The sequence below is a fragment of the Pleurodeles waltl genome, chromosome 12 (genome assembly GCF_031143425.1).
Source record: "Pleurodeles waltl isolate 20211129_DDA chromosome 12, aPleWal1.hap1.20221129, whole genome shotgun sequence".
In the NCBI taxonomy this organism is placed as follows: Eukaryota; Metazoa; Chordata; class Amphibia; order Caudata; family Salamandridae; genus Pleurodeles; species Pleurodeles waltl.
The window spans coordinates 535,337,336-535,357,555 of NC_090451.1; the positions used below are offsets into that span (position 1 = coordinate 535,337,336).

Below are 20,220 nucleotides of genomic sequence, written 5' to 3' on the forward strand. Positions count from 1 at the left end.
AGTTGTGTGAAGCCATGCATGGTGCCTAAGAGCCACCTTTGATAATATCGCTTTGCTGGGTTGAGTCCACAGCAAATTATGAATTTGCTGCATCTTTCCTGTCTGCTACATATTGGGAAAGTACAGTCCAAGCCTCCTCTGGTCCCGAAAGCAAAAGTTGCACAACTCCATCCTACAGGGCGTGGGAGCAGCGGCCCAAAAGACATGCAGTGTTCACATACCGGAGTGCCAGGCTAGCAGAAGAAAACATCTTCCGAAGTGTCTCCAGCCTTTTGGATTACCTATCTGGTGGGGCAGAAGGGAACACAACAGGGTAAACATGGGAAGTGGAAGCCTGGAACACTAAAGTCTGAGAGGTTGGATGTTTAGTATGGAAACTTGGGTTCCCTGGTATTCGGCGGTGGTGACGGGTGGTTGTCCTACTCACAGGAGCCCCTGTGTTGGGCTTGGACCAGGTAACCAAAAGTACCTCTGTAAGGGCTTCATTGGATGGGATGAGCAGTTCAGATGGGAGGACTCCTGGCTGAAGCATCGCTGTCAAGACATTGGTCTTGAACGCTACCGAGGGCAACTGAAGGTCGAGGACCTCCGCAGCTCCATTGCTAAATACGCTCCCTGCTTTATAGCTGTAGTAGAGGGAGAAACCATGACAACATCTGGGGAAGTGTCCAGGCTGCTTGCTTCCCCCAGTTTCTCACACCAGTCCATATCATGTTCATAAGGCTGGACTTCCTTGGGGTCCAGTGACCCCTCCCATTCCTCTGCGAGTCCTAGCACACAGGAATAAGGCTCAGGCAGGGCTCCCGGAGGCGCTGGATACGGCATCAAGCAACACCCCTCTGGCTTTCTATCAAAGCTGAGGATCAAAATGGGGAAGGTGCTGTCCGTGCCAGGAGCATCGGCATGAGGACTGGCACTGGGGAGAGTGAAGATGGTACGACCAGCATTCGTCCAAATCCAGGAATGAATCCTTGGGTCCCCACTGGTGTCAGAGTTGATGGCATTGAACCAGAAGGGGCCCTTGCTGACCCCACGGGGCCCTAAAGGTATGATGGAAGGGTCGGCTCACCCAAATACAAGGCACATGGCATCCTCAAACTTTTTCACTTGGGCAGGGGTCGCTCCTGGAAACTCAGGGAAGCGCAGAGTCAGCCCAGGTGCAGGCTCAACCACAGAATGAAGCCTAGAATGCTGACGCTCATGCATCTCGGTAGGTAATGGATGTGGAGAAGTCAAAACACAATTGAACTTCGACACGACGGGCCACCATCAGCTTGAGGCAGCACTCCCTCAAAGCCTTGGGATTCAAGGTGTGGCAATCGGAGTACGACTTTGGGTCACGCTTGAGGCACCACAAGTAAACAAGATGTGGGTCAGTAACCAACACTGGTTGATAACAAGCCCTGCATAGTTTGAAGCTGGCCCTCTTTGATGACATCCTGCCACACCAGGACGAAAAGCTTAAAAACTTTTTGACAAACGCCAACAAGGCTGATTCAAAAAGTGAACTGAAGGCGTAGCTCTTCCCAGATCTGCACTGGCTAGCATCAGTGCTCCTGGGTGGCACCTATATAGGTGCCACGGATATCACTTCCAGTGCAGACAACGCACAAGACGTAAGCGGGCCGAACGACACCACCTACCGGCACGCAGGGGTGATGCCTACGAAAAATCTTCTAGATCCAGTCTGACGCCTGGGATATTTCTAAGGTAAGAGGCACGCAGGGGTGATGCCTACGAAAAATCTTCTAGATTCAGTCTGACGCCTGGGATATTTCTAAGGTAAGGAATCTACAGCTCGAAGTCTGTATCACATTCAAGTTCTTACTGCAGAGTGCAGTTTACCCTGTGTGGTTACAGCACCTACTGGATGAGCTGCTCACAGTATCAAAGGTTTTACTTTGCATCAAATTTTAATGCTGCCTGTAGAACATGACAACAAACTGTAATGCCAAAAGTTATCTAGTAAAGCTTGTCATGAAGTATCAAGCGGGTTAAAAAAAAAGTTGAAACTTTTATTGATGAGGTGAGCATGGTTTTAAACTTAATGCTTGACTTTGTGCATTTGAGAATGCAACAGGTTATGCAAATGGATTATAATGTCCTAATTGGAGGAAAACATTTGATTCTTTGAAGAGATCTGCCTCAACTTCTGTGAAGGATCAGCCTATGTACAAAACATTGCTACATGATGACACTAGGGATTCTTTGGGAAGCATTGGAAATGTGAACATTTGGTTAAATTTCCAATACAAAGAATTTATCAGGAATATGTGACAAGCATTTGCTATTTAATATGGTAATATTTTGAAAGATAGTAGAGTAGGTGTTCTTTCAAAAGAGGGGAAGTGTGTTCTTTAATGTCATCTTCTTAAAAACCATTATCCATCAACGAAGACTGCAGCAAAGCTAATGTTCAGTATTATACAAAATGGTAAACATATTGGGCCTGATTACAACTTTGGAGGACGGTGTTAATCTGTCTCAAATCTGACGGATATCCTGCCCACCGTATTACGAGTTCAATAGGATATAATGGACTCGTAATACAGTAGGTGGTATATCCGTCACATTTGGGACAGATTAACACCGTCCTCCAAAGTTGTAATCAGGCCCATTGTGTGCTCAATGCCCACATTGGAGGAGTGTGCATGTTTCAACAATGATACAATTGTATTTTGTAAGTTTGTGCCGCTTTTGCATAAAAAATAATGCAAATGTGGCGCTAAAAAAGTTTAAATATGGGCCTTGGTGTTTTAGAAGAAGAGGAGATCCATGAGAACAGGTTATGTGGGCTTAGTTACTCATAGCAGCATGAATGTAAATATTGCTCAAACACAAACTACACAAATAGAATTCAAGTGTTTTATTTATCTAACATTGCCATATTCCAAAAGTATGACTTTTGAGTGGTTACTGAGAAAAGATACACAAAATAATGAATGCCCAAATTGTGGAACAGCTCTCTGTTGACTTTACTTGTAGCAAGAACTGCATGTATGCTATTTTAATGCTACAACGATGCAGAGCAGATGGAAGTAAATTAGATACTGAGATTACTAACTTTAAAGCAGGACAAATATCTATTTTTGGTGAAACATACACTACTATCGCTATCATTTTTCAAGAAGGAGTTAGCTTTACATCTGGTCATTACACTATCTATCTAAAAAGTGGAAGTGGATGGACAGAATGTAATGATAGGAACCTTAAATTCAGGCAAATATTTCCTTGGAGGTTATCAAATTTCTATGCTTTGTTTTTGGAACCAAAGTTCTAAGGACGGTGACAGTTGCAAAAGTTGAATAGTCTAGTTATTGTAGATGCATTATCAGGATTTACGACATCATGCAGCCTTCCAAGAATGGTGTCTTTATAAGGATCCACCTATGCTGGTGTGCCTTCTATATCTAGTAGTGCTTCTGTAGGACCTCTAATGATGAAGTTCTCATTTTCAGCATATGTTTCTTTGGATTAGTACTGCAAGTATAGATAAAAAGATCGTGGTGAATGCAATGCGCTGTGTTGCTTAATTGCAATAACATTCTGTGCAGTTGTTTTTTTAATGCAGTCTACATGATTGTTTTCCCCCTATGTTCAAGGATGACTCCTTGTACACTACATAATTTATGATGTATAAATATAAAATCTGACAACAATAAAAAGAGAGAAATTAAATGTTGATTTTTATTATAACATAGCATTAGATCATAGGAAATGTGCAGTGATTTATTGCTATTATAAATGTATGCATTGTTAAAAATCTGTAAGTTTAATTTCTAATTTTATAAATTGTAATACTAATTCATATTTGTTTTCCTTCTTTTTTATAAAGATGAATGCTACTACCTATTGGAGTAATGTGGGTTGCCAATCAGTTCTCCCAGTGCTGTTGCATTAGATTACATTGTAAGGGTGTTCCAGACTACAATTAAAAAAACAAATAGCCACTTATGCAGTCAGACGCCTACTTACAGTCCCATAAAGCCACTCATAAAACTATACAGTCACTTCTCAGACAGTGACACAGTCATTTAAAGACACACTTGCACAATCATAGACACACAGCTACTCACACACCAACTTAAACACCCATTTACACACTTGCACACTCACTCACACTTTGATTCACACACTCACACAGCCAGTCACGCACCCATTTGCACACTTACACATCCACTAACCCACCCTAAAAAGCACTACTGAACCTCCTCACAGACCCACACAGCAACTCACTCACCCATTCACACACCCACTCTCACACCCATTCACACACAGCCACTCACACTCTCACACAACCACTCACATACCCACACAGCCACTCACACACACACACACTTATATACGCATACTGTCACTCACACACCCACTTACAGACCCACAAATCCACACACGGCCACTCACACGCCCACACAATCACTCACACACCCATAGAGCCACTCACAGACCCGCAAAACCAGTACAACACCTACTCACAGACCCACACAGCCACTCACACTCATTCGCACACACACCCATCCACAGACACACCCACTGACACAGCCAGTCACATACCCATTCACACAATTACACATCCACTCACACATCCACAAGCCACTCCTGAACTTCCTCACAGACCCACATAAGCACTCGCACACCAAGCCACACACTCACCCACTCTCTCACCCACTCTCTCACCCATTCACATACTCAGACCCACACAAACACTCACACAGCCACTCACACATCCACAAACCCACTCACATGCAGACCTATACAACCACTCACAGATATAGTCACTCACACACACACAGTTAGACACACAAATTCACTCGCACACCCATACACCCACTCACAAACTTAGTCACTCAAGCAGCTACTCACAGACCCACAAAACCACTTACATACCTACTCAGATACCCACACACCCACTCAAACACTTACTCACACACTCAGAGACCCACTTATATACCCACACATACATTTACATCCCCCTACCAAAACCATACAGGCACCCACACAGCCACTCACAGACCCACTTAAACATCCACACAGACATTTACATCATTTATAACACCTGTACAGTCACTCACACAGCGGATGCACTCACACACCTACTCACACTCCCATACAGTGACACACACACCCATTTACATATGCACACACCTACGCACAGACTCCTACACCCATACAGACACTCACAATCTCAATCACGCAGCCATTTGCACAATTACACATCCACTAACCCACCCCAAAAAGCACTACAGAACCTCCTCACAGACCCACACAGCCACTCACTCACCCATTCACATACCCACTCTCACACCCATGCACACACACAGCCGCTCACACTTTCACACAACCACTCACATACCCATACAGCCAATCATACACCCACTTACACATCTCCACAGCCACTCACACACCCACTTATACACCCATACTGTCACTCACACACCCACTTACAGACCGACAAATCCACACAGGGCCACTCACACACCCACACAATCACTCACACACCCATAGAGCCACTCACAGACATGCAAAACCAGTACAACACCTACTCACAGACCCACACAGCCACTCACGCTCATTCACACACACACCCACTCCCACACCCATCCACACTCACACACCCATTCACAGTCACACACACACTGACACAGCCTGTCACATACCCATTCACACAATTACACATCCACTCACACATCCACAAAACCACTACTGAACCTCCTCTCAGACCCACACAGCCACTCACACACCAAGTCACACACTCACACACCCACTCTCACACCCATTCACATACTCAGGCCCAAACAGCCACTCACACATCCACAAACCCACTCACATACACTCACAGACAGACCTATACAGCCACTCACAGATATAGTCACTCACACACCCACTTACAGACACACAAATCCACTCACACACCCACAAAGCCACTCACACACTCAGTCACTCATGCAGCTACTCACAGAACCACAAAACCACTTATTTACCTACTTAGATACCCACACACCCACTCAAACACCTACTCACACACTCACAGACCCACTTACATACCCACACGTACATTTACACCCCCCTACTAAAACCATACAGTCACTCACACAGCTACTGACACTAGTCATTCAGACACCCACTCACAGGCCCACACAGCCACTCACACACCCACCTAAATATCCACACAGACATTTACATCCTCACTAACACACCTGTACAGTCACCCACACAGCGGATGCACACTCCCATACAGTGACACACACACACACCTATTTACATATGGACACACCTACTCACAGACTCCTACACCCATACAGACACTCACAATCACAGTCACACAGCCACTTACACACAGATTCACACACTTGCACACACCTATTCACATACCCACTCACACTCCCATTGGCACACTCACACACCCATTCACACAATCACATACCCACTTCCACACCCACAAAACCACTACCCCACCTCCTGACAGACCCTCACAGCCACTCACACATCCACTCACAGACCTTCAAAACCTCTACCACACCCACTCACAGACCCACACACCCACACCCACACACCCACACCTGGTCACACACTCCCACACCCATCCACAAAACCACTATAACCCCAACTCCCAGATCCACACAGCCACCCACTCACACACCCACTCCCAGACCCACAAAATCACTACAACACCCACTCACAGACCCACACAGCCACTCACACACCCTTTCATACACTCACCTCCACTCAACCACTACACCAACTCACAGACCCACACAGCCACTCACACACCCATTCACACACTTACACATCCACTCGCACACCCACAAAACCACTACTACACCCCCTCAAAGACCCAAACAGCCACTCACACACCCATTCACACACACTCACACCCACTCTCACTCCCATTCACGCACACTCACATAACCACTCACACAACCACTCACATTCTCTCTCACATACCCATGCACCCACTCACACCCACGAAACCACTCACAGACCCACACAGTCATTCACATACGGACTCACACACCCACTCAGACACTCACACACTCACACACAACTTACACAGCCAGTCACACACACGTTTACACACCCTGTCACTCACACACCTACTTACAGACCCACAAAACCACTACCACACACTCACAAACCTGTACAGCCACTCAACACTAACATGTCCATTCACACACCCACTCACAGACCCACATAGCCACCCACTCAAGCACCCACTTACACAGCCACACATTTACTCACAGCCACTCATGGACCCACGAAATCACTAACACACCCACTCACAGACCCACACAGCACTTCAAACACCCATTCACACACCCACCCAACGGTTATTTCATATATTGACAAACAAATATGTAGATTTTCCTTCTTTAAACTGAAATAGGCAGTTATAAAAAGATAAATTTTTTGAGTTTTTGGAACTAGTTTTCTTTTTTGGTGTTTTTTATCTATAAAAAATAAATTGGAAAAACACACAGAACTTGTGTAAAAAACAAAAAAATTACATTTGTGGTTCATCACAGCCGGCACAAATGTGGCATGGACTGTTCAACAATGGAAACTATTTTATTGCACACTGAAATAGGATGCAATCTTGAGCATCTAGGGTACTACTGAAGGAATGTTTGCAGTTGTGCTGCAGGAACCAGGTCTCCTGGAGCAAGTGGCGCTGCAGCAGTTGATGAGGATGCCTCTGCTTCATCCCTCTGGATTTTCACAGTTGCCACTTGAGGGCGGTAGATGGTCTGCCGATGTTTCACATGCTGCTTGTGCCATGCAAGTACTTTTTGTTTGTCCCTCTGGAGAGTTGTTTATTGCAAAGGCTGCATTTAACCACATACATTTTTCCTTTTGTTTATCTTGATAGTATGGAGAAAACGTTCCAAGCAACAGATTCCTTCTTTTTCCGTAGTTCTTCTTCCTCTTGTTCCTGCTGCTCTTCCTCCAGCTCCCTTTCTCCTCCTGATGCCTTTTTGGAAACAAGTTCCATCTGTGCTGCAAAGTGTGAAGACTACGGAGACACACCCAAAGAAGAAGAAATTTGAAGGAACTTCCTATAGAAGAGGTTGGCAGGTGTTCCAACCAATCAAATGTATTTGTTGCTCTGTCACATGGGATTTGCGGATCCATCCCGGTAATTCTGTAACATCACCACAAATCTGGAATATATATGAAAACAACCTTGTAAGCTACAATTACTTATTGGAATATGTTTTTTTTAACTAGATCACTTACCTTAGACATCAGTTTTTTTAGCACCCATTTATGTTTTAAGTGATGTTAGAAATCATGCTGAATCTGTGACTCCCCTGAAACAGGAAGTTTGCAGGGGTTGGGCTCGCAGTGGATACACAAATAAATAAATTAAAAAAATGGAAAAAAAACATTTTTTGTTTTTAAAATAATGTAATTTAATATTTTTTATATATCTTTTTTACCTAAAACATTTCTAGATTAAAATCACGTAAGTTAATGTTATAGTTAGGGGTGTTTCATAAATATATGTTTGTTTGTATAAAAAAAAACTAGAAACTCACTGAAAATAATGAAAGTTTACAGGGGCGTTATAGTTAGGAAATAGAATTGAAAAAACCTTAGCAATTCACTCTGAAAAGGTTAGTTACTAAGACGTTATAGTTAGGTTCAGATTTTACACACACAATATCATAGAAATTAAGCAGTTATAGTTACCTGAGCTAACTAAACCTTATGATCCCACAGAGCACTGTTTTGACCTCACATAGTACATCACTCATGACATGGTCAGTGACATCAATGATGACACCTCAAATGTAATTTATAGTTAGCTGCGGTAACTATCACTGCTGAATTTCTATATTTCTGTGGTTTTGTGTGTATATATATATATATGTGTGTGTGTGTATTTGGTTCAAATTGTTAACACGTTGATTTGAGTATAGTTGGTAATATCACAAAAAATGGGGCAGGAATTTTCTTTTATCCACTCTTATCTTCCTTTTCATGTCGGCTTTCTTCCTGGTATGTATACCCTTGCAAAGGGTGGTCTCGCTATAGTCAGGACTCCAATGCATATGCTCTCAGTGCTCAAGCATTCTAAAATGTCTGTGACGTTCTGGCAGTACAGCCGCATCAGCATGTCGTGCTTTATATATATATATATATATATATATATATATATATATATATATATATATATATATATATATATATATATATATAAAGGAAACTGTACTGCTTGATCACAAGACTGGTACAACGACTTTTTGAAGGTGTGTGTGCAAGTGTGTGGTACTCCTTCAGGCATTCAGGTCTTTCTTTACTAAAAATTCAGAATATGGCGGGAGTCTGTGATGATCGGAACAGGAGGTTCCATCAGGATTAAGAGTGTGAGTACAGGACTGACACTGCAAGTTTTTGAATGTATATGTGCATATGTGTGGCACTCCGGCAGGCAGTACGGCATTTTATAATGCTTAAGCACTGAGAGCATATGCAGTGGAGTGCTGACTAACGTAGGATGTTGAGGAACAATATTTTGTAATAGACAGCACCGGGTTTGGATGTGTCCTGCAAATAAACATTGGGCCAGATTTACAAGGCCCTAGTGCCTCCTTGCGCCACACCAGCGTAATTTGTTTTACGCTAAAGTGGCTCAAGGAGGCAATTTTCACAGCGGCATATTTACAAAGTGGGCAATGCATGCATTGCGCCACTTTACGACCCCTTGTGCCGCATTATGCCTGCATCAGGCATAATGTATGCAACGGGGTCATTCCAGTGTTAGGAGGCCTGTACAAATGGCGCAGTGAAATCTACAAGATTTCACTGCGCCATTTTTGGTGTCATTTTCTTACACCTGCTCAAAGCAGGCCTTAAAGTGATGTACTCATTTTAATCAATGGGCCTCCTTGCACTTTGCTGCACTAGCGTCAAAATATTTGACACTAGTGCAGCAGAACGCCACAATAGAGTCAGACATTGACACTATTGGCCTAACATGTGCAATGGTGTGCCGTATTGTAAATAATGGCGCACCTATGGTGTCGTTAGGTGGGGCATAGACGACGCAAGAAAAATGGTGCATCAGAATAGATTTACTTCCTGGTGATTACCTCACTAGTGACCGAAACATGTTGGCAGATCATATAAGGTGCATAGATTCATTATAGATCCACGGATCACCGCTACCACCTTTGTAAAGGAAGGGTGTTTTATTTTATGTGAACAGTACCCAGTGTCATCCCTAGTAAAGAATAACTCTTGGATAGATGCTGAGGTAGATTTAACTAAGTTTGTCATCATCTTAGTACCCTGCTGATCAGAAGACAGTTTACCCTGATCTCCCTGTCCCATGAGGAGCTAGTTCTCCCTAGGGACTACAGTTGAGACTACCAGGAGGATATCATCTTAATCCGGTGGGTTAGACTAGCCGATGACAAAGCATGCCACAAAAAAGTGGGTGAGGCTTTTCCATAAATAAAGGGGAGACCCCCTTGGCAAGGGTATGCATACCAGGTAGAAAGCAGACATGAGAAGGAAGATAAAAGTGGATACAAGAAAATTCCCGCCCCATTTTTGTGATATTGTTTTATGGATTAGGAGTGAATGGGGAGGGGTAGCTCTCCTACCTTTCTTTAGTGATATTCTTAAATATAGTTGGTGTCTTTGTTCTAGGTCGACGTTACTCAAAGTACGGCCTGTGGGCCGCCAGCGGCCCCACCACCTTCCTTGGCGGCCCGCAGACACGTACTGGAACACCATATAATAATGGGCGCAGTATATAAACATAGAAGAGGGCCGCTGGAGCATGCGCAATCGTGGCTTCTCTGCGCATGCTCCCGCGGCCCTCCTCTATGTTTACCTACGGCGGCCATTATTTATGGTGTTTCCGTGATGATCCTGGAAGCCAAAGCCCCATAAAAGTTAGCGCTTGCAGCTAACTTTTACGGGGCTTTTTCATCTGCTTCCTGTCACCGGCTCCACGTCTGCTGCCCGCCTGCCTGCCTGCCGTTCTACATTTGTGGCATCTTTACAGTGCTTTATTGAGGCAGGTAAGGCTCTTTGGTTATTTATTTATTTGTTTTTAATGTAGTGTGTGTGTTACTGGGGTAGGGGTGAGAGCAGATTGCGCTGTGTGTGTGCGCTGTGTGTGTGTGTTACTGGGGTAGGGGTGAGAGCAGATGGCGCTGTGTGTGTTACTGGGGTAGGGGTGAGAGCAGATGGCGCTGTGTGTGTGCGCTGTGTGTGTTACTGGGGTAGGGGTGAGAGCCGATTGCGCTGTGTGTGCGCTGTGTGTGTGTTACTGGGGTAGGGGTGAGAGCAGATGGCGCTGTGTGTGTGCGCTGTGTGTGTGTTACTGGGTTAGGGGTGAGAGCAGATTGTGCTGTGTGTGTGCGCTGTGTGTGTGTGTTACTGGGGTAGGGGTGAGAGCAGATTGCGCTGTGTGTGTGTGTTACTGGGGTAGGGGTGGGAGCAGATGGCGCTGTGTGTGTGTGTGCGCTGTGTGTGTGATACTGGGATAGGGGTGAGAGCAGATGGCGCTGTGTGTGTTACTGGGGTAGGGGTGAGAGCAGATGGTGCTGTGTGCAGATGGCGCTGTGTGTGTTACTGGGGTAGGGGTGAGAGCAGATGGCGCTGTGTGCAGATGGCGCTGTGTGTGTTACTGGGGTAGGGGTGAGAGCAGATGGCGCTGTGTGTGTATGGCGCTGTGTGTGTTTAGCAATGTTTTGAAAAAGGGGGCGGGGTGGTTGTGCTCCCTATAAGCCCCGCACCCCCCCCCCCTCCACCCCTGCTGTCACTTCAGTGAGGCCCTCGGCCGCAAACCATACTGCAATTTTGGCCCCCGAGAAAAAGTTTGTGAGTACCCATGTTCTAGGTGCACAAGTTTTATTATGGATGAAGTCCTAAAGTACAGTACGAAAAGGAAATACATGCTCCATCGTTTGGGGATCCCTCTGGTTAACAAGCATGACAGCCTATGCCTTAGGCCTGAAAAGGACAGGCCTTGCCGCCTATGTAGGCTTGTGTCGGAAACCGTGATTCATATATTCTGCCTGGGTAAAGCCACCTGGACTGCACACCGAAAATTGCTGCACCCGCTGTGGATACAAGTGGGGGCGAGAACCTGCAGGCATGGGTCTTAAGCTGTCTTAACTCGGCAAATCAAAGATTTTTCTCTCAAACTGAGAGATACTTGCAGGAGTGGAGTGGGCTTTGTCCGGCATAAATATCCCGAGTCTTAAAAACTGGCCCACTGCTTCCTGGCCTTTGTTCATTGCTATGGTCCAATATTATTGAAGACTGGAGTATTTTTACTGTGCATTCACCCTAGCGCTCTAATTTGTATCTGTTATTTTATAAGAAGTTCTATTGTCTTTTCGTAACGATTTTAAGTAATCGAATAATAAACCGTAACGATTTTAAGCAATCAAATAATACATGTTTCTCTTCACTACTGATGCATAAACTGAAACGAAGGTTGTCAGGAAGAAGTCTGCCCACTGTAAATTTTATCTGTGTTAGGTATTTCAGCACATTAGTACTTTTCTCGATCCATTATATTAGGCTTACAAACGAATTAAGTGAAGGAAGTAAAAGAAAAAACAGAACTGTACGCAAGTAAAAGAAGACGCTATTGTTTAATGACCAATTGGTAGCTTATTACAGGTATTGAGGCATTTTAATATATAGGCACATTAGCACTTTAGTTATTACAATGTTTGTGTGGATACGTTGAATATTATTGTAAGCTATGTGTTTTTAATATGCGTTTTAATCATGAGTGTAATCGTTTTAATTAACTATGCACTTCTACATAAATAAAAAAATAAAGTAAAATAAATATTATTTTCAATGATTATCTAAACAATAGGACACATCCCTTTTTGGCACTATATATTTTCACTTGAACCATTGTCCTTAGATTTTCAGGATATATATGTAAATGATTTTCATTTATAATAATTTTATGTAAGGGTATCCTAAGTCAGCATCTTAAACATCATGCTTGGTAAGGGCTGTACCGACCTCACTACACTGGACATTACTGGATGGTTAAAAAGACAAAACCTCCAAAGGATCTGAGAGCTTAAATAAGTAGGTTGAGAAAATTGAACCGTTAGTTGTGAAGTTTAAAGAACGGATACTGAACAGCTTTCCAAGAAACTGGCCATTTCCGCTGTGGAGTTGCTCAAAGGGTAATGTATTCTATAGCAGGCTTCTGATATTGTCCTACCAAGCGGTTAGAAGAGAGGGCCAGTCCGATGTAAATACATGATAGCCCCCAAATACATACAAAGAACCACCATGACATTGAAATTGAAGCTGCAAACTCCTTGCTGAAACGTTATTGATAATTGCCTATGCTAGGCGGAAAAATAGCATTTTTATCCAAGTTTGTTGTATAGAGTACATGCAACTTTTTGGCTAATTTAGAGAGATTCGGTCGGCTGGAGATCAGAAGAGCAAATAGGAATGCAGGAAGTCATTGGTTCCTTGGTCCTGAGGTTAGCCCCGTTCTTTGTGGATAGTCTGGGACCAAATACTGTTAAGCACACGTGTATTGTCAGCTTCTTATGGATTCTTAGGCAGTCTTCCTCAAGGACTCATGAAGACTGTGGAGGAGGTTCCAGAGGAGAACCTTGTGCATATAGTAACTTTTTCCCCTATACCTTTGTTCCTGGCTGAACAAAAAACAAGAAAGTGATCTTAGGTATCCAGTTGGATTGTTTTAATGCAGTTTTCGCCAAACTTTTTAATACTGCGCCCCCCGGTTGAAAAATAAAAATCACTGGGGCCCCCTTCAGAATTTTTCACAATTAGTTTATAAATATGGCAATGTTTAAATATGTCTAGACCTATTTAAACATTGCATTTAAGTATGGTTACTTTTTAAAAAATGCAATAACATGCTTCTGCTTAAAACAAAGGCCTCTTATCTGTGTAATGCTTCTTTTAGCCAGAGTCTGGTGCAGCATCACCCCTGAGATCATTTGAGGCCCCCCTAGGAGGGCCTGCCCCCAAGTTTGAAGACCTCTGGTTTAATTACTTTAGTCAGGTAGCTGTGGATCAGTGGAGTGCCTTCTGGTTGTCAGTGTGGTGCCTTGAACTAGGTTTTGCTCTTAAACAGAGTGGAGTGATATGGTCTGTGCATTTGTAGTTTGAAAATTGTACTTTCTCTGTGCTTCTTGCTTCTCTGTTGGTTACTTAGTGATTGTTCATGGCGCCCTGCATAAACGGAATTGCAGCAATTCAGGCAGCCTGCGACTGTGAGAAGGATCACGACTTACATATGCAGCATGTGAAAGGAGGACCCTTTCTTAATGGGTATCAGTGATTGCATATACTCTTGGAAATTGTATGAATGATAGGTAAACTGTGAAGATCACTGCCATGCTGGCTGCTTAATGTGAACACAGCGTCACACCAGACTAAACTGGTTAAGATTGAGGTGGAATTGCAGTGCCACTGCTTCCTATTGCTAGAAACGGGCAGAAAGACTAGAGCTGGGGTAAATCTTACAGGGGAGGGAACGCTGTACACGTACTTACATTGTGGGTGAAGGGGCAGGAAAATTCTATCAAGAGTGGACAAGAGTACATATATGTTTTCATTCGAAGATACTTCAGTTTTTAGTAATTCTAATAACATTGCTCAAAAGTACAAGCTTTTGTGGTCTTCATCTACCAATATCTATATGTAACATGTGTTGTGTTATATCTTTTGTTTCTGTTTTCGTTTTTAAATTGACTTTGGGCTTTTTCTTTTCACAGTCAGTGTGAGCGCAACCCATGCCCAATGGACAGTAAAGCTTGCCGACTTGCTGCCAATTCCATCTCTTACCACTATCTACCTCTCCACTCCAACCGATCAGTACCAAAGGTTCTCTTCACAATGTCCACCAGCCACACTATGGGGGACAGCCTCCGCTTCGCCATCGTTGGTGGAACAGGCCACAGTGCTCTTGCCGTTGAGCGCTCTGATCGCTACACAGGTGTACTCACACTGAACAGCCCAGTGACAGGCCCAGCCACCATAGAGGTGGAGCTAGAAATGATAGAAATGTCTAGGAAGACGCTTCTGGGAAGGCATATCTTCCACGTCACTATCTTTGTTTCCCAATATGACTTCTAAACGCCAACCAGGACAGACCACGGAGGCAACTGGAGCAAGATTAGTGGAACATGAATTGAAAACTAGACCTGAATCACATGTGCGTGGACAGCCTTTTGCACTATAAGGCACTCATCTATAATACAGCCTAGTTACCCACAATACTATATCAAAGTGTGGGAGTGCCAGTTTGGTTGAAACTTTGAAGAGAGGAAGGAATACTAGTGGCTAGGTAGTTAAAGCGGACTAACCTGTCACTCTTCGCAAGGATGTCCCACTTGATAAGAGAAGGCAATGTGGTCAGTTTTATATTATTGCTGCTCCTGCACGCGTATGTTCTGATCTGTTGATTCCTGAACAAAAATAATAATGAAATTGTGGCCCCTTTCAAAAGCACTATATATACAAAAGGCGTTATGGGCAATTATGAGGGAGAGAAAAACGAATGTGACTGTAATATACCAGAAATGTAAGCAGTAATAATGGAAGCTAACAGTAGTGAAAATTTCTAACGTAGAATCGGAGAAAATTCTGAATAAAAAGAGTGTAGACCGCCAGAGACAGGGTAAGTGGAAAAATGGAAGCAAGAAAGAAAAGAGAGTGAAAGGCAACAGAATGAAAAGCAACGGGAGAAAATATCAAGGGAAAGAAAGAATTGTCAGAAGAGAATACAAGAAGTAAAGAAAAAGAGAAACGAAAACGCCAATTACTTTTAATTGGTGACAGCATTTAAGAAAATGCACATTAGCAACAAAAAGCTAAACTGTATAAAATCACGTTTTTTTACTCTGAAAATGCAGCAAAATAGGAGACAGTTTAAGCATTTTACTTATTTTACTATGATATTTGCTTACTTCCATTATAGCTATAGGTTATTATTAAGCCTTTGCAATATGTACTCCATGAGCGCAACAGAAGAAACAAGTATTGTACACTCAGTACACCAACGCAAGGGGTGTTAAGGAAATGTAATATGTTCCATTTTAAAAACTATTGAAGTCTCCAGTCAAGCAGTTGACATTATCTGGGGAAGCAATGAGCCAGAAGAAAGAAACAGGCTGTCTCAAATAAAGAACATAACGAATACTATGTATAGTTGGTCTTGCTTACTTTATTAATCTATGTATGAAGTATGTATACCTATGTCACACCCTTTCAGTCGACTGTGTCTATATGTTGTAGTAAACAGCGGGCCCTGGAATTGCGGGGAACAGACAGTGGATGCTTCTTTTGAACGTAAAAAAAATACTTTATTTTGGGTTGTCCTGACCAGGCCTTGAAGTACCAGCCTGATTACCTCCGAGATCTCACAAGAATTACCTGTCACACAAATTATTATTAAACATATACATCAAACCCCGCACAGATATAATACACACTCACCATCACCATATAATACTACCCAGAAGACATTAAAATATCTCGAGCAGCAGGAGAGACTGGTCAATTCAGAGCTGTAGTCAGTGGTCTGTTGGATATTGAGACTATGATTGGACAAAAGACTCGGAAGCTAAATAAATCTGAAGCTAAAATTCAAGTCCTAGGCTCTAAACACCTCACCAAACACACTTCATTTGCCTGCGCCTACCTTATTTGGGCAACCTATACCAATTGAATCTAAAGTTTTTAAAAATGTGAGAGTCATATGGGATGCTGACTTTGACTTTGGTTCTCAGATGGGTGCTGACCTACAAAACTCATTCTTTCAGCTCAAACTACTTTGAAGAATCATACCCGTCATTTCCCTAAAAAAACATGCAGTAGTTGTAGGAGTACTGTTTAACTTTCACCTTGACTGTGGCAGTGCTGTATATTGTATATACTCTTACAAGATCGATAAGACTGCAGTAAGCCCAAAGAGTATCTGCCCACCTCACCATTGGGCTAAAAAAAAAACCAATCATCTGTGATATCCCATCTGAAAAGCCTACACTGGTGTTCCTTACAAAAAATAATCAAGTGCAAGGTCCTTTACCTCATCTACAAATGTGTGGAAGGCTCCCCGCCCAAAACAAAACTTCCTGTGAAAGTTACAAAGTCACCAACCACTCCACTCTCTCCACTCCACAGGGAACCACCATCTTCTAACACCTGGAACCATCAGCGACGGCTCCTCCGCAATGGCGAAGAAGCATCTCCCCACTGGCTAAGAATGATATTTTATTATTGTCTTATTTTTCGGCTGCTGGCTCAGGCTGCATGTTCACAGAAGGGGGGGGTTGGGTCATGCTGAGGAGGAGGAGGAGTGGAGTGCACTTAAGTGCGCGTGTCAGCTTGGCTGGTCATCTTAGGCCGGCCACACTTGCATGCGCACTTAGGCTTCTCCAACCCGGCTGTGCTACACAGCCGGGTTGGAGAAACAGCGCAGACTTCAATGCACTGTCTGAGTGCAGACCGAGCTGCTCAGACCAATCCTGGTGCTGCTTTTATGTTAGGCATAGCATGAGAGCAGCCCCAGGATTGCATGGGGGAGCCTGTACTGGTGTTCCAGGGACTGCTGGGACACCATCAGAAGTGAGAAGAGGAGCGAGACACCTGGCACTGGCAGGACAGGTACTTTTTTTTTTTTTTTAATGATTCCCCCCGTTTCCCTGTCCCTTTAGATTTGCGGCGACTGCCACTGAGAACCATAAGCAAAAGCAGACGAGACAGGCGGTAGCGCCCTTTGCGTGTAACAGCCTTACCACAGGAATTGGCAGTGTTCCGTTTACATGCTCCTAAAAGATCCTTAAAACCCACCTATTGCAACAGTAACTCTTTCCTCCAATACTATTACTACTACACCAACTACTACTTCTATCAAACAACCAACATCACAGCAGACATCATCTTCCCAGTCATGTGAGGATCAGGCTCATCCATCCATACTTCAGGTTGACTTAATCCTTTTAGAGCATATGACAGACTGTATGTACCACCCCTGAGCTTTTTTCCCTTAGATCCCATAGGCGTATGCAGAGTTGGGGGATTGAACATCTCTTCTCCTGCCAGATCCAAAACACCTTCCATCTCTCTGGGCTAAGCCTTGCCTAATGACGGAGAGAGTTGTTGGTCTAAGGCATCCCATTTACCTGCAGGCCATTGGCTGCTGGGTTCAAGTGCAGCATCCTGTTCTCTGAGGCAGTCAACATCTTTTTGGTACCATGGAATTTTCCTCTACCCTTTACGATTCTAGGATATCATGATGTGGTTGGTTTCAGGTGGTGTGAAGGTCTCATAAATGTCCCACTCAATTGAAAATCTGCATTGAGAACAGCCACTTTCAAGTTATGGGCCTTTAACGTTTCTTGCATCAGCAGTCCCCATAACATAGACTTTAGGAGGTGAGTGAGAAGCACCAGTTACTCTCACCCTGAAGAAAAAGAAGCAACATGGGTCCATTGATTTAATGAAACCATATCATGTGGCCCATGCAGTACAGCACACCAGTGCTACTTCATAAAAAAACGCAGACTGTGCGATTGATGACGTCACAAAATGCATCCCAGTCGAAACCTCCTCAGAGTGAAGACCAACCATCTCCAAGCACAAAAAAACACAAGCCTTCGCTGCTGAACTGATTGGAAATGCTACAGAAACATCAGCAGCACCACTATTAACGTTAGATTATGAATGTATTAAAAAGTTGCTAAATCCAAATATCTGAAATTCAAAAGATTCAATTCACAATTATCAGAATGTGAGACTTTCCCTATTATAGAAGGGTAGAGTATATATCTATTATGGAGACATACACCAAGCCTCCTTGGATTTATGTTTGAATAATGATGACAATGATCTGAATCCTGATTTGTCTGGCAACAGTGGTGTACTTAATTAGGATGGTGAATATGTTCCAGAAATTGGGATTCCTGATGTATCAGCTAGAAGGCCAAGTAAGCAAGGATTGTACAGAGTCACTGGTAGTGCGTGTTTAGAGTCTCTGACAGCAAGCCTGCTGCAAGATGTTACCTATGGTACATCTAAGCCTGTAGGGTGGCCAAGACGGAGCCTCTGTCAGCAGCCAAAATAAATCCCAACTTGTGCTTTATAGGATAATTTACAAAAAGAGAAGTGGCAAAGGCCAAGAAGGATTGAAGATATGCACGCAGGGATGAGTTGTCCTTTGCTATGAGCCCCAAAGATAATCAAACATTTTGGAATACTCTGGCATTGAGAGGAAACGGCGGGAGAAAGTCTGTGGTATTCTTTGTACAACCCCAGGATTGGGAATTGCACTTTCGTAACTGGTACTCCTGTAGTGCAGACCCTACATGCGTGGGTATTGATCCATCTTTGGCAGCCAAGAGCAAGAAACAAAACACCTTGGAATTTGAGGTCAAGGCTACTCTTTGAGAAAAAGCACCAGATACCGACAGTATCCCACATAAGCGTTTTAAATCTCATGTGGAAATATGGGGTATGTACAATAACTAGCTCTCAAATTCCATCCTAAGGGTATTAAGATTCCTACTACTTGGGCCAGCATAGTGTTCTAAGTAACTACTGGACGATTAGTCTGATAGACGCCTCACAGACGATTTTCTGCAGGCAAGTGCTAATGCACCTACTGGAGTGGATTAAGGGGAAATAAATAATTTTCGAGTTTCCGATGGGGTTCAGAAGCACCATTACCACTGTTGATCAGATTTGCCTTTTTAATTGCATCTTTTGGAAGGCAGTAACAATCAACAGGGCCGACTTTGTGTCACTTTCGTGTGCTGCCTTGAATCTAGTTCCAAGAGCAGTGCTGTGAGGAACCCTAGACAAGATGAGCATCTCTTCCAGTCTTTTGGAAATACTCGTCTGGCTACACAAAGAAAATTATGAGGGTGTTAGGTGAGAGGAGCAGGGGCAACTCACCACTCCCATAAGAATATTGTGGAGGGTAAGGCAGGGTTGTGTCCTGACCCCAACTTTATTCTCAGTATACACAAATGATGCAGTAAATTGGCTGAACAGGGACAGATGTGACTCACCCGAAATGGCAGACAGGTGATTACCCGCCTTACTTTTTTGCGATGACACCTTGCTGATTTCAAAATCACACAAAGGTCTACAGAGGCTCCTGAATGATTTTAATAAATATTGTAATGAGCCTGGGTTAGAGCTTAACAGCTCAAAAACAAAATGTATGATTTACAATCC

The 20,220-nt window shown here is 43.5% G+C and overlaps 1 protein-coding gene across 2 annotated transcripts in view; it reads left to right on the plus strand.

Moving 5' to 3' along the window:
- The window catches only part of LOC138268134 (fibulin-7-like), a 253,155-nt gene extending 236,976 nt beyond the window's left edge, over positions 1–16,179 (plus strand). For both annotated transcript variants that reach the window (XM_069217545.1, XM_069217546.1), the window contains one exon: positions 14,754–16,179. In XM_069217545.1, coding sequence (XP_069073646.1) covers positions 14,754–15,114 — 361 coding nt within the window. In that variant the 3' untranslated portion in view covers positions 15,115–16,179. The remainder of the gene's footprint in view (positions 1–14,753) is intronic.
- The last annotated feature ends 4,041 nt before the right edge of the window (positions 16,180–20,220 follow it).